Source organism: Protobothrops mucrosquamatus, unplaced genomic scaffold (assembly GCF_001527695.2).
Source record: "Protobothrops mucrosquamatus isolate PMUCROS unplaced genomic scaffold, P.Mucros_1.0 scaffold344, whole genome shotgun sequence".
Classification (NCBI taxonomy): domain Eukaryota; kingdom Metazoa; phylum Chordata; class Lepidosauria; order Squamata; family Viperidae; genus Protobothrops; species Protobothrops mucrosquamatus.
In genome coordinates this window covers 338,479-351,127 of record NW_015386681.1, presented here as the reverse complement: position 1 = coordinate 351,127, position 12,649 = coordinate 338,479, and the positions used below count along the sequence as shown (strand labels likewise).

Here is a 12,649-nt window from a genome sequence, read left to right as displayed (position 1 = left end):
TTGCAGACATTTCATTACCTAACTAGGGAACATCATCAGTACTAGAAGGGAGTAGGGTTTGTGGGAGAGGAGGAGGAGGAGGAGGAGGACAACGACTGTGGGGTCCTTTGTGCTCTCTGAGCTTGGTGGTTTTCTTGCAGATGTTTCATTGCCTAACTAGGGAACATCTTCAGTGCTACAAGAGAGTGGGGTTTGTGGAGGAGGAGGAGGAGGAGGAGGAGGAGGAGGAGGAGGAGGAGGAAGAAGGACTGTGGGGTCCTCGGTGGCCTCTGAGTTTGGTTGTTTTCTTGCAGACGTTTCATTACCAAACTAGGTACCATCCTCAGTGCTAGAAGAGAATGGGGTTTGCCCTTTGTTTATATACAAGTGGCTAGCCCTCTCAGTGTTGCTGATTCCTTAATTAAGCTGTTGAGAGAGCAAACCCCACACCCTTCCAGCACTGATGATGTTACCTAATTCGGCAACGAAACGTCTGCAAGGAAACAACCCAGCTCAGAGAGCACCAAGGACCCCACAGTTCTCCTCCACCTCCTCCTCCTCCTCCTCCTCTACAACTCCATTTCCCTCCTAGCACTGATGATGTTACCTAGTTGGGTCATGAAACGTCTGCAAGAAAACCACCCAGCTCAGAGAGCACCAAGGAACCCACGGTCTGTCCTTCCTTCCTTCCTCCCTCCCTCCTTCCCTTCCTTCCTCCCTTCTAGCACTGATGATGTCCCCTAGCTGGGTCATGAAACGTCTGCAAGAAAACAACCTAGCTCAGAGAGCACCAAGGATCCCACAGTCCTCCTCCACCTCCTCCTCCTCCTCCTCTACAACTCCATTTCCCTCCTAGCACTGATGATGTTCCCTAGTTGGGTCATGAAATGTCTGCAAGGAATCAAGCAAGCTCAGAGACCACCAAGGACCCCACAGTCCTCCTCCTCCTCCTCCTCCAGGTGTTTGGGGTGAGAGAACATCGTGACTTCTACAAGGGATCAATCCGTTACTTTGTAGACGTTCTTTTGGTGGTTCGAGTCTCTCGTGTTTCCTGGGGTGTCAGCAACAGGAGGAGGAGGAGGAGGAGGAGAGGGTGTTTGGGATGAGGGAAGATCATGACTACTACAAGGGATCAATCCATTACTTTACAGACGTTGGAATCAAGCAAGCTCAGAGAGCACCAAGGACCCCACAGTCCTCCTCCTCCTCCTCCTCCTCCTCCTCCTCTCCCACAAACCTTTTCCAAACCTTTGACACATTGAGCCCAAATGTTTCACCATCATTGACAGAGAAAGAGACAGAGAGAGAGAGGAAAAAGTTGAAAACCAATTAGTCAAATTAGGCAGCTACCAAACTGGCGGACCCACCTTGTAGCCGTTGTCTTCCTTACGGTTGTGGGAAGCTGTGATCATCACCCCTGCGACGGCCCTGAGCTGCTGGACCGCATACGGCTGCAAAGCAAAGTGTGTATTTATTTCTTTATATTTAATGTGGCTAAACTGCCATCTCCCTCAGAGGTCCTATGAGCTGTCCAAAATCACTTGTGGGATGACAGAATCAGCCAAGACCGAGTCCTTGGCAGGAACACCAGGTATTCCAAGCACCTGGAATACAGCTGCACCGAGGAAGACATTTGGCGTTTCAGAGGCAAGGCATTTTTTTTTTAATCATTTTATTTAAAATAAGAAAAACAAAATAAAGCCTTTTTAAATGGCAGGCGCATAAAGAGGTAACTCAGCACCGCTGTTATTTTGAAACGGTGCGTCCAGACATGCAAAAATCCACATTGCCCTAAAGAAGCTCTAAAAATGTTCCACAAATAATAGTAGTAGTAGTAGTAGTAGTAGTAGTAGTAGTAGTAGTAGTAGTAGTAGTAGTAGTAATAATAATAATAATAATAATAATAATAATAATAATAATAATAATAATAATAAAGTTGGAAGGGAAAAAGAGAGGAAAAATTGGCTGTAATAGTTGGAGATTTGTACGAATAATATCTGTATGTAATTGAATTATTGTTACTCAGCCGCCATGTTGTTTTCCAAAGATAGAATTGTAGCATTAGAAAATCAATAAAAAGTTATATATATATAAAAAAAGAAACTGCATGGTGAGCTTAGTAGTGTACAACTCTCGGAATTATAGTTTAGCCGTTGAATTGGGAAATTCAGTTTGGGAAATCAGGTGATTCAAATAAAACAGCAATCCATTGCGAAACACCGAGAGAAGAAGAAGAAGAAGGAGAAGAAGAAGAAGAAGAAGAAGAAGAAGAAGAAGAAGAAGAAGAAGAAGAAGAAGAAGAGGAAGTGGAAGAGGAAGAGGAAGAGGAAGAGGAAGAAGAAGAAGAAGAAGAAGAAGAAGAAGAAGAAGAAGAAGAAGAAGAAGAAGAAGAAGAAGGCCAGATATATCCATTTTTTTCCGCACCAAGCTATTGTTCAAGGCAGTCCTTGACTTACGACCGGTTGCTTAGCAACCGTTGCAAGTTACGACTGACCTCCCGGGAACTACTTACGACCCGGTTTCAAAAAATCTGACAGCTGCCATCGCGTTTTGCGTGCCTGGCCACCAGCCCACGTTTACAACAGGTTTGCAACACCCCGCGGTGATTTACAATGTCTTTTGTAGGAAACAATTGAGCTTGCTTAACGAGCGTGGCGTTCCTTTAACAGAATCAGTAGGGTTCGTTTAACAACGCTGAATGGCGGCCGCAAAAAGGTTGTAAAATTGGGCGTGGTCACACGGGGACCCGCTTAACGACAGACACGACATGCAACCAGCATCCTGGGCTCAGCTACGGTTGCTAGTAGAGGACCATCGCTGGGATTTTACGGATGGATGAAGAGATGTTACTGCTTGTAGATGAAGGGGAATCTTCATTTGCCCCAGGCACTAACCCAGTACTAACCCGGTTTCATTTCTAGATAGGGTGGCTGAGACGGCCGGCTTGATTCAAACCGGAGTGGCACCAGATTCAGATTAGTAGAAGTACTACTAAGCCACTCTATGAAGCTCAGGGAGCATTTAAAAAAAAAAAATAGCCACTCACCACAAAAGGCGTAGGGACGTATCTTGAGAACAAGTAAACGGAAACGCCCTTTGCCAGCAGGACGGCTGCTGTGAGCCTGGCAAGCCTGTGGAAAACAAGACATTAAAATACAGGAAATAAAGAAGCTTCTCCTATAAAGGAAAACTCAGCCATGGGCCAAGAGTGACAATGTGCTACAAAACAGCCCAGCGATTTCTCTCACGCTGCATTGTGTTTTCCTAATTGTGTCATGAGAAGCAGTTTGGTGTTGCAGCTGAGACATCAGTCTAGAAACCATGAGTTCTAGTCCCACCTTAGGCATGAAAGCTGGCTAGGTGACTTTGGGCCAATCACTAGGAGACGGTGAGTTCTAATCCCGCCTTAGGCATGAAAGCCAACTGGGTGACTTTGGGCCAATCACTAGGAGACGGTGAGTTCTAATCCCGCCTTAGGCATGAAAGCCAACTGGGTGACTTTGGGCCAATCACCAGGAGACGGTGAGTTCTAGTCCCGCCTTAGGCATGAAAGCCAATGGGTGACTCTGGGCCAATCACCAGGAGACAGTGAGTTCTAGTCCCACCTTAGGCATGAAAGCCAATGGATGACTCTGAGCCAATCACCCAGAGACAGTGAGTTCTAGTCCCGCCTTTGGCATGAAAGCCAGTTGGGTGACTTTGGGCCAATCACTAGGAGACGGTGAGTTCTAATCCCGCCTTAGGCATGAAAGCCAACTGGGTGACTCTGGACCAATCACTAGGAGACGGTGAGTTCTAGTCCCGCCTTAGGCATGAAAAATGGCTGGGCGACTTTGGGTCAATCACTAGGAGACGGTGAGTTCTAATCCCGCCTTAGGCATGAAAGCCAACTGGGTGACTCTGGACCAATCACCAGGAGACGGTGAGTTCTAGTACCGCCTTAGGCATGAAAGCCAACTGGGTGACTTTGGGCCAATCACTAGGAGACGGTGAGTTCTAGTCCCGCCTTAGGCATGAAAGTTGGCTGGGTGACTTCAGTCATCAGGAGACCGTGAGTTCTAGTCCTACTTTAGGCATGAAGCCCATCTAGGTGACCCTGGGCCAGTCTCTCTTTCTCAGCCCTAGAAAGAAGGCAATGGCAAACCAATCCTGAAATCTTGCCTAATCTAGGCACTCTCTAGGAGTGTAAAAAAAAACGAGTCGAAGGCATTAAAAAAGTGCCATCTTTCTCAACAGCACAAATTACTACACAGTGCTGACTAAGGCAACACGTTTGTGCTGGAACCCTAAAGTGCAGATGAATTTAGCAAGCAACAGAAACACAAGGCCCGTCGTCCAAATTTCTCTTTTGAGCCAGCTTCGTGCCCGAATCAAAATGCTTTCCGTATCACAAAATGATTTAAAAAGCATTTTTAGGCCCCTGTACGTCTGTTGGATTCCAGATTTATTCAACAGGATCAGCAGCAAAGTCTGCCAGAGGATGTATGATATAACTGTACCCGTGGCGAAAGGCTAATATTTATAATTCAATCCTGCTTAAATGCTTGTCTGCAAAAAAAGGATTTAGATCTAGATCTACAGCTTCTATTCCATTGCACCCCGAAGTATCCAAATTTCTCTGACTCCTTGAGAGAGAATGAAGATCTAAATCCAGTCAGGTCTATGTAAAGCATTCATTAACTGTTATTACTGCTGCTTATTTGCAGAAAAAAGGGTTTTTTTTCCCCAGATTTGCTCTCCCCTTCAAAGTATGAATATCCATAGCAGAACATCCAGATTCAGCCAGAGTTTCATTCCATACAGCATTAACCTCGTGAGCTCTCAAGCTTCCTCCTTCCATTATATATTCAAGATGGACAGTATTTAATATTTATTTGCTACGTATATGTAGGGATGTGGGTCTATGCATACGTTGTTCATAGTATGTTTAGGTGTGCGTCGTGTATGTGTTTCACTTCGAGAGCGGGCAACTAAAATTTCATTTTTGATGTGTGCCGTTGTGCCCACAGTAAAAAAAATGACAATAAAGGTTATCCTATCCTTATCCTACTGGCCTGTACAAGAGAAGCAGAGGCATTCTTGACTTTTAGACTTTTAAACCTGGACCAAGTCCATACCTGAAGCTGCTGCACATGCTGGTCACCTGGCCACGGGTGTCATACCCTACCACAAAGCCACGTTGCTTGAAGTCGGAAAAACATTGCTCAAGGTATTTGTACATCCCCTGCAGGAAAGGAAGAGAGAGGGAGAATACAATATTCTTTGCCTGGGCAGGAAACTTATAAAGTTAGGTTTATTGAGATCGTGGCCTATTGCTTAGACCAGAAGCATCCACTCTCAGATCCAGTCCAAGGAAGTGGTGGTTCCATCATTAGGCAATATGTATAGGCCTTACGTGTATACCTGCGTGATGCTTAAAAAATAATTTTAGAATTCACTTTAAAAAAAAAAGAAAGAGGAAATCCTATGCACTTAAATTTTTTTAATATTTATTTTTATACCTTTTTCTGTAGATCAGTATTTCTTAGCTTTGTCAGTTTTAAGATGTATAATAATAATGATGATGATGAAGAAGAAGAAGAAGAAGAAGAAGAAGAAGAAGAAGAAGAAGAAGAAGAAGAAGAAGAAGAAGAAGAAGAAGAAGAAGAAGAAGAAGAAGAAGAAGAAGAAGAAGAAGAAAGGAGGAGGAAGAAGAAGGAGGAGGAGGAAGAGGAGGAGGAGGAGGAGGAAGAGGAGGAGAAGGAGGAGAAAAAGAAGTTGGAAGGTACCTTGGAGGTCATCTAGTCCAACCCCCTGCTCAGGCAGGATACCCTATACCAGGGGTAGGCAACCTTGGCTCTTTTATGACTCGTGGACTTCAACTCCCAGAATTCCTGAGCCAGCCGTGCTGAGGGGAAAGGGAGAGGTTTCCAAGCTAAGCCATGCTGGCTCAGGAATTCTGGGAGTTGAAGTCCACGAGTCATGAAGGGGCCATAGTTCCCCCATGCTGGCTCAGGAATTCTGGGAGTTGAAGTCCACAAGTCATGAAGGGGCCATAATTCCCCCATGCTGGCTGAGGAATTCTGGGAGTTGAAGTCCGCGAGTCATGAAGGGGCCATAGTTCCCCCATGCTGGCTCAGAATTCTGGGAGTTGAAGTCCACGAATCATGAGGGGCCATAGTTCCCCCATGTTGGCTGAGGAATTCTGGGAGTTGAAGTCCACGAGTCATGAAGGGGCCATAGTTCCCTCATGCTGGCTCAGAATTCTGGGAGTTGAAGTCCACGAATCATGAGGGGCCACAGTTCCCTCATGCTGGCTCAGAATTCTGGGAGTTGAAGTCCACAAGTCATGAAGGGGCCATAATTCCCCCATGCTGGCTGAGGAATTCTGGGAGTTGAAGTCCACGAGTCATGAAGGGGCCATAGTTCCCCCATGCTGCCTCAGGAATTCTGGGAGTTGAAGTCCACAAGTCATGAAGGGGCCAGAGTTTCCCCCATGCTGGCTGAGGAATTCTGGGAGTTGAAGTCCCCGAGTCATAAAAGAGCCAAGGTTGCCTACCCCTGCCCTACAACATTTCAGATAAATATACCATTTCAGACAAATGTGTGGACTTCAACTCCCAGAATTCCTGGCTGGCTGACAAAAATTGAGAAATATTGCTATAGATGAATCAGTAGTTTAATAAATATTTGATTCCTCCAGGCTGAATTATCCTTAGCCAGAATGATGGGTCGAAGGGAGAATCTGCCCTTGCTCCACTGTCTTGTTTTGTTCATCAGCCATCTTTCTATGGAAAATTTGCTATCTAGGCCCAGCTTGTCGAGAAGGGAAATAACTTCTGTCAATGTGGGTTTGGTTTTCATTGTTATTTCTCAAATTTATGTAGCCAGCTATCTCACACAAGTTGACTCTGGGCAGCATACACAGTGAAAACATAAAGTGTTTTTTCTTTTAAACGATAAGGAGTCAGTCTTGTTTACACGATGTCTGGGCCTGGCCCAAGGTCTCCTACGCCGAGGCTCTTGAATCAGCTACTATCTGAAGCTACTGATCCCTGGATCACTTTGCAAGAAAAACAAAAAAAAGAAATACTTTCGGTCACTTTTGCCAAGTGCCAATAGGTGGAGATAAGTGCTAAAGCAAACCATCACAATGGACAATATTTGCTGAGCAGTAAATAATTTATCCTGTGTGAAACAGTTCATTCTATTCCCACACAATAAAGATTTCCAAAACAAACACGCTATTCCAGGCTGAGCACAGTACACTAATTCAGACAATTCTATTTAAGTTAAGTTGATCACTATATCAGAGGTTCCTTTCTTTCTCCAGTTATCTACAACAATGCCAAACAGCTTCCCATTTATTATTCTTTGGTACATGGGCCACTGTCAGGTTCAAAACTAGTAAGGTGCCAGTTAAAAATTTTAACTTGTTTTCAGCTTATTTTCTGGATAAGCAAAATTTTAGGGAGGGAGGGAAGGGAAGAAAGGAAATAGGGAGGGAGGTATATGAAGAAAGGAAGGGATATGAAGATCCATCCCATGGGCCAAACGCTCAAACTTACCGTAGTTTGTTAAACTGAGATATGACTGCATGACAGCATAATCTTAAAATGCCTTACGTGCCAAAGAGAAGAAAGTGGGCTATTCCAGCACAAAAAACTGAAGCACTCAAGATGTACATAGCAGGAATAGCCAACACTCCAGAAGACAGGCTTAGGATACAGGAGGACCTGGACAGACTTGAACACTGGGTGCTATCTAACAAAATGAAATTCAAGGGTGAAAAAAGGAAGGTTCTACATTTAGGCAAGAAAAACCAAATGTACAGGTATAGTATAGGGGTTACCTTGCTCAATAGTAGCAACTTAAATAGGAGCCAGCCGTGTGCTGCAGCTGCCAAAAAGGCCAACACAGTGCTAGGCTGCATTAACAGAGGGATAGAATCAAGATCACGTGAAGTGTTAATACCACTTTACAAGGCCTTGGTAAGGCCACACTTGGAATACTGCATCCAGTTTTGGTCCCCACGATGTAAAAAAGATGTTGAGACTCTGGAAAGAGTACAGAGAAGAGCAACAAAGATGATCAGGGGACTGGAGGCTAAAACATATAAGGAACGGTTGCTGGAACTGGGTATGTCTAGTTGAATGAAGAGAAGGACGAGGGGGGACAGGATAGCAGGGTTGCAGTATCTCAGGGGCTGCCCCAAAGAAGAGGGAGTCAAGCTATCCTCCAAAGCGCCTGAAGGCAGGACAAGGAGCAACGGGTGGAAACTCATCAAGGAGAGAAGCAACCTAGAACTAAGGAGAAACTTCCTGACGGTTAGAACAATTAACCCGTGGAACCACCTGCCTCCAGAAGCGGTGAATGCGCCAACACTGGAAGTTTTTAAGAAGAAACTGGACAGCCACTTGTCCGAAATGGTATAGGGTTTCCTGCCTGAGCAGGGGGTTGGCCTAGATGACCTCCAAGGTCCCTTCCAACTTTATCATTATTATTATTATTATTAAGAAGCAACGGATGAAAACTCATCAAGGGGAGAAGCAACCTGGAACTAAGGAGAAACTTCCTGACAGTGAGGACAATTAACCAGTGGAACAACCTGCCTCCAGAAGCGGTGAATGCGCCAACACTGGAAGTTTTTAAGAAGAAACTGGACAGCCACTTGTCCGAAATGGTATAGGGTCTCCTGCCTGAGCAGGGGGTTGGATTAGATTATTATTATTATTATTATTATTATTATTATTATTATTATTATTATTATTATTATTATTATTACTATTACTATTATTATTATTATTATTATTATTATTATTATTATTATTATTATTATTATTATTATTATTATTATTATTATGTATTTGGGGACCGTAAAGTCAGGACAGCAAAGACTTCACATTCCAACTTGTAATTTTCCAGGGAGAGATTTTAATCTATCTTCAACATAGTGGTACTTTCGGTCAGCACAAATCCCGCCCAGGAGACCTAGGGCCTGGATCTTTACCACACTTAGCTGCTTGCTCAATACGTCTGCAGTGCATAGTCCTTTTCTTGGAACTGGCTGCAACGTGGATTAAACCCGAAAAACTCGAGAGGGGGTGAAAAATGCATAGGTAAAATGCACAGGGAGTCCTTGACTTATAACCATTTGTTTAGTGACCATTCAAAGTTACAGCAGCACTGGAAAAAAGTGAACTAACGGCTGTTTTTCATGCGACCGTTGCAGCATCTCCATGACCGTGTGGTCAAAATTCAAACGTCTTGTCCACTGACTCACGTTTATGACGGTTGCTCGGGGTCACACGACCCCCTTTTGCGACTTTCTGACAAGCAAAGTCAATGGGGAAGCCGGATTTCCTTAACCGTGCCACTAACTTAAGAACTGCAGTGATTCACTTAATCACGAGGCCTTGGTGAGGCCACGCTTGGAATCCTGCCATCCAGTTGTGGTCACCATGATATAAAAAAGATGCTGAGACTCTAGAAAGAGTACAGAGAAGAGGAACAAAGATGATCAGGGGACTGGAGGCTAAAACATATAAGGAACGGATGCTGGAATTGGGTATGTCAAGTTTAATGAAGAGAAGGACGAGGGGGGACATGATAGCAGCCTTCCAGTATCTCAGGGGCTGCCCCAAAGAAGAGGGGGTCAAGCTATTCTCCAAAGCGCCTGAAGGCAGGACAAGAAGCAACGGATGGAAACAAATCAAGGAAAGAAGCAACCTGGAATTAAGGAGAAACTTCCTGACAGTGAAGACAATTAACCAGTGGAACCACCTGCCTCCAGAAGCGGTGAATGCTCCAACACTGGAAGTTTTTAAGAAGAGACTGGACAGCCATTTGTCCGAAATGGTTTAGGGTTTCCTGCCTGAGCAGGGGACTGGACTAGATGGCCTCCAAGGCCCCTTCAAACTTTATTATTATTATTATTATTATTATTATTATTATTATTATTATTATTATTATTATTATTATTATTATTATTATTATATGTGTGTTATGTATGTGTACACTTTTGAGAGCAGGCAACAGAATTTCATTTTTAATGTGTGCCAATATGCCCACAGTAAAAACTGACAATAAAGGTTATCTTAAATCACTGTCTCCTGTTTTCTAGTCTGGTGTTGGCACATATGCACTCTCCCCCACATCCCTCTTTCCCTCCCTCCTTCCCCTCCCTCCCTCCCTCCCTCCCTCGCTCTTGGAGGTCATCTAGTCCAACCCCCTGCTCAGGCAGGAAACCCTATACCATTTTGGACAAATGGCTGTCCAGTCTCTTCTTAAAAACTTCCAGTGTTGGAGCATTCACTGCTTCTGGAGGCAGGTTGTTCCACTGATCAATTGTTCTCACTGTCGGGAAGTTTCTCCTTAGTTCCAGGTTGCTTCTATGTATGTATGTATATGTGTGTGTGTGTGTATACATACACATAGGCATGCATACATAAGGAGGATTTGTTCATAACCAAATCACCACCACAATTCTGCTAGATCAAAAGAACAGCCACTGCATCAGAGAGAAAGGAACGCGATATGTAATTTTGAATATTAGTAAGAAGACCGCTATTGAGTGATGAATTAATATATTGTTTATGATAATTAACTATATCTATTATTGTTAGTTAAATGCATGTACCCAGACATTGTGCCGTTTGCTAAATATCGAAAATGCTATTTGGAAAAAAACCCAACCCCAACCCCAACCCTAACCCTAACTCAAAGCCAACCCTATAAAAACTAATAAACTAATAAAATCTATACAAAAAAAGAAAGAAGAAAAAGAACAGCCACAGCAGAGAACGCCCACCCGTGCAACCCACAAGAATTAGGGAAGCAAACATCGAGCAGCGCAGAACGGTCGTCGTCAACAAAACTAGAACGCAGCCGCAGAGATTCCCCGGTGTCTGAATTTGAACTTCCTCCAAGAAACGCCTATTATGATTTATCAGCCGGCGCATTCTTCCCAGCGAACCAAAACACAAAGTCAGCACGTGCAGGCCAGGCTTTCGGAGCATGACTGACTCTCCCAGTTCCTCTTCCTTCCGGTCTCAACAAACGTTACGAAGGTGCCGGCTAGGTGCTAGAGAACTGGACGAGGCAAGACCAAAGATAATAAAGCACAAATATAATGTCATGTCGTTCAGGACGACCTCTGTAAAGGGGTCTAAAAGTTAGGACCCGCGTGTTTACGAGCCTTGATTCTAAAAAATTATTCAGGTGTGCAGGGCAATTCAATTAAAAGAGGAGGATGAAAGTCTGCGGGACTTGGGTTTGGCTAGTCTAAAGAAAAGAAGAAATAGGGGAGACGTGATAGTCGCGTTCCGGTATTTGAGGGGCTGCCACAAAGAAGAGGGGGTCACGTTATTCTCCAGAGCACTAGAGGGAAAGATGAGAAACAATGGATGGAAACTGGTCAAGGAAAGAAGCAGCCTGGAATTAAGGAGAAGCTTCCTGACAGTGAGGACAATTAACCAGTGGAACAGCTTGCCACCAGAAGTCATGGGCGCTCCATTGCTGGAAGTTTTTAAGAAGAGACTGGACAGTCACTTGTCTGAGATGGTATAGGTGCTCCTGCTTGAGCAGGGGGCTGGACTAGACGACCTCCAAGGTCCCTTCCAGCTTTTTTCTATTCTAGATTTCTATTGTATTCTCTGAGTGCCACCTCTGGCACGCGTGCCATAGGTTCGCCACCACTGCCCCATTGCATCCCTGCCACAGACTTCCTTGGAATATTCGCCTTTGCCCAAGATTTAAAAAAAAAGAAAAATCAGATAAAACAGACATGCTCCCTTCGTTGGCAAGGACAGCGCTTCAACCGCTGAGCATGGCTGTTTCTTAACAGGGCCACGCGACCATCCTTTTGAGTTCATCCCTAAGTGCAGTTTCCTCAGGGTTTACTCCACTTAAAATCTTTTTTTTAAAAAAAACAAACAAAGCACCACTTAATATTCTAGCAGTCTCAGGAAAAACAAAAACAAATCCTCTCTATTTTAATATTCCTCCAGGAAGCTCAGAAGAGCATGCCTTTTGTTGTTTTATCCTGTAAGGGAGGTTAAGCCAAGTTCACCGGTAACCCCGGGCATTATTTTTTTTTTCTTGGAGAGTTACTTAACAAGACTGGGCAAATCTCTTTCCTTGAACGCTGGGTGCCTAGTCAACGGCAAGGAGGTTGTTGACATTCTGCACAATGCCAACATTTCCAAAACAGTGCCGGCTCTTGCTTCCTCCCTCAGATAAGCTGCCCTTTAGAGCAAATCCCTGGTTCTTTTAGGCTAGTGAAAACCTGCCTGCAACTCAAGGTGAAAGGGACAGAATAGCATCAGCAAAAAAAGAGGTTGAGACCACTTTAATACCACTTTACAAGGCCTGGCTAAGGCCACACTTGGAATACCGCATCCAGTTTTGGTCACCACGATGTAAAAAAGATGATTAGGGGACTGGAGGCTGAAACATATAAGGAACGGTTGCTGGAATTGGGTATGTCCAGTTTAATGAAGAGAAGGACGAGGGGGGACATGATAGCAGTCTTCCAGTATCTCAGGGGCTGCCCCAAAGAAGAGGCAGTCAAGCTATTCTCCAAAGTGCCTGAAGGCAGGACAAGAAGCAACAGGTGGAAACTAATCAAGGAGAGAAGCAACCAGGAACTAAGGAGAAACTTCCTGACAATTAGAACAATTAACCAGTGGAA

General features: G+C 44.4%; 1 protein-coding gene across 1 annotated transcript in view; it reads right to left on the bottom strand.

Annotated features, from left to right (window-relative positions):
• The window catches only part of PGM2L1 (phosphoglucomutase 2 like 1), a 47,810-nt gene that overhangs the window by 18,686 nt on the left and 16,475 nt on the right, over nucleotides 1–12,649 (bottom strand). The window contains exons 3-5 of the mRNA XM_015815477.1: nucleotides 5,097–5,203; nucleotides 3,026–3,110; nucleotides 1,347–1,430 (exon numbers count right to left, since the gene is read on the bottom strand). Of these exons, the coding sequence (XP_015670963.1) occupies nucleotides 1,347–1,430; nucleotides 3,026–3,110; nucleotides 5,097–5,203 (276 nt within the window). The remainder of the gene's footprint in view (nucleotides 1–1,346; nucleotides 1,431–3,025; nucleotides 3,111–5,096; nucleotides 5,204–12,649) is intronic.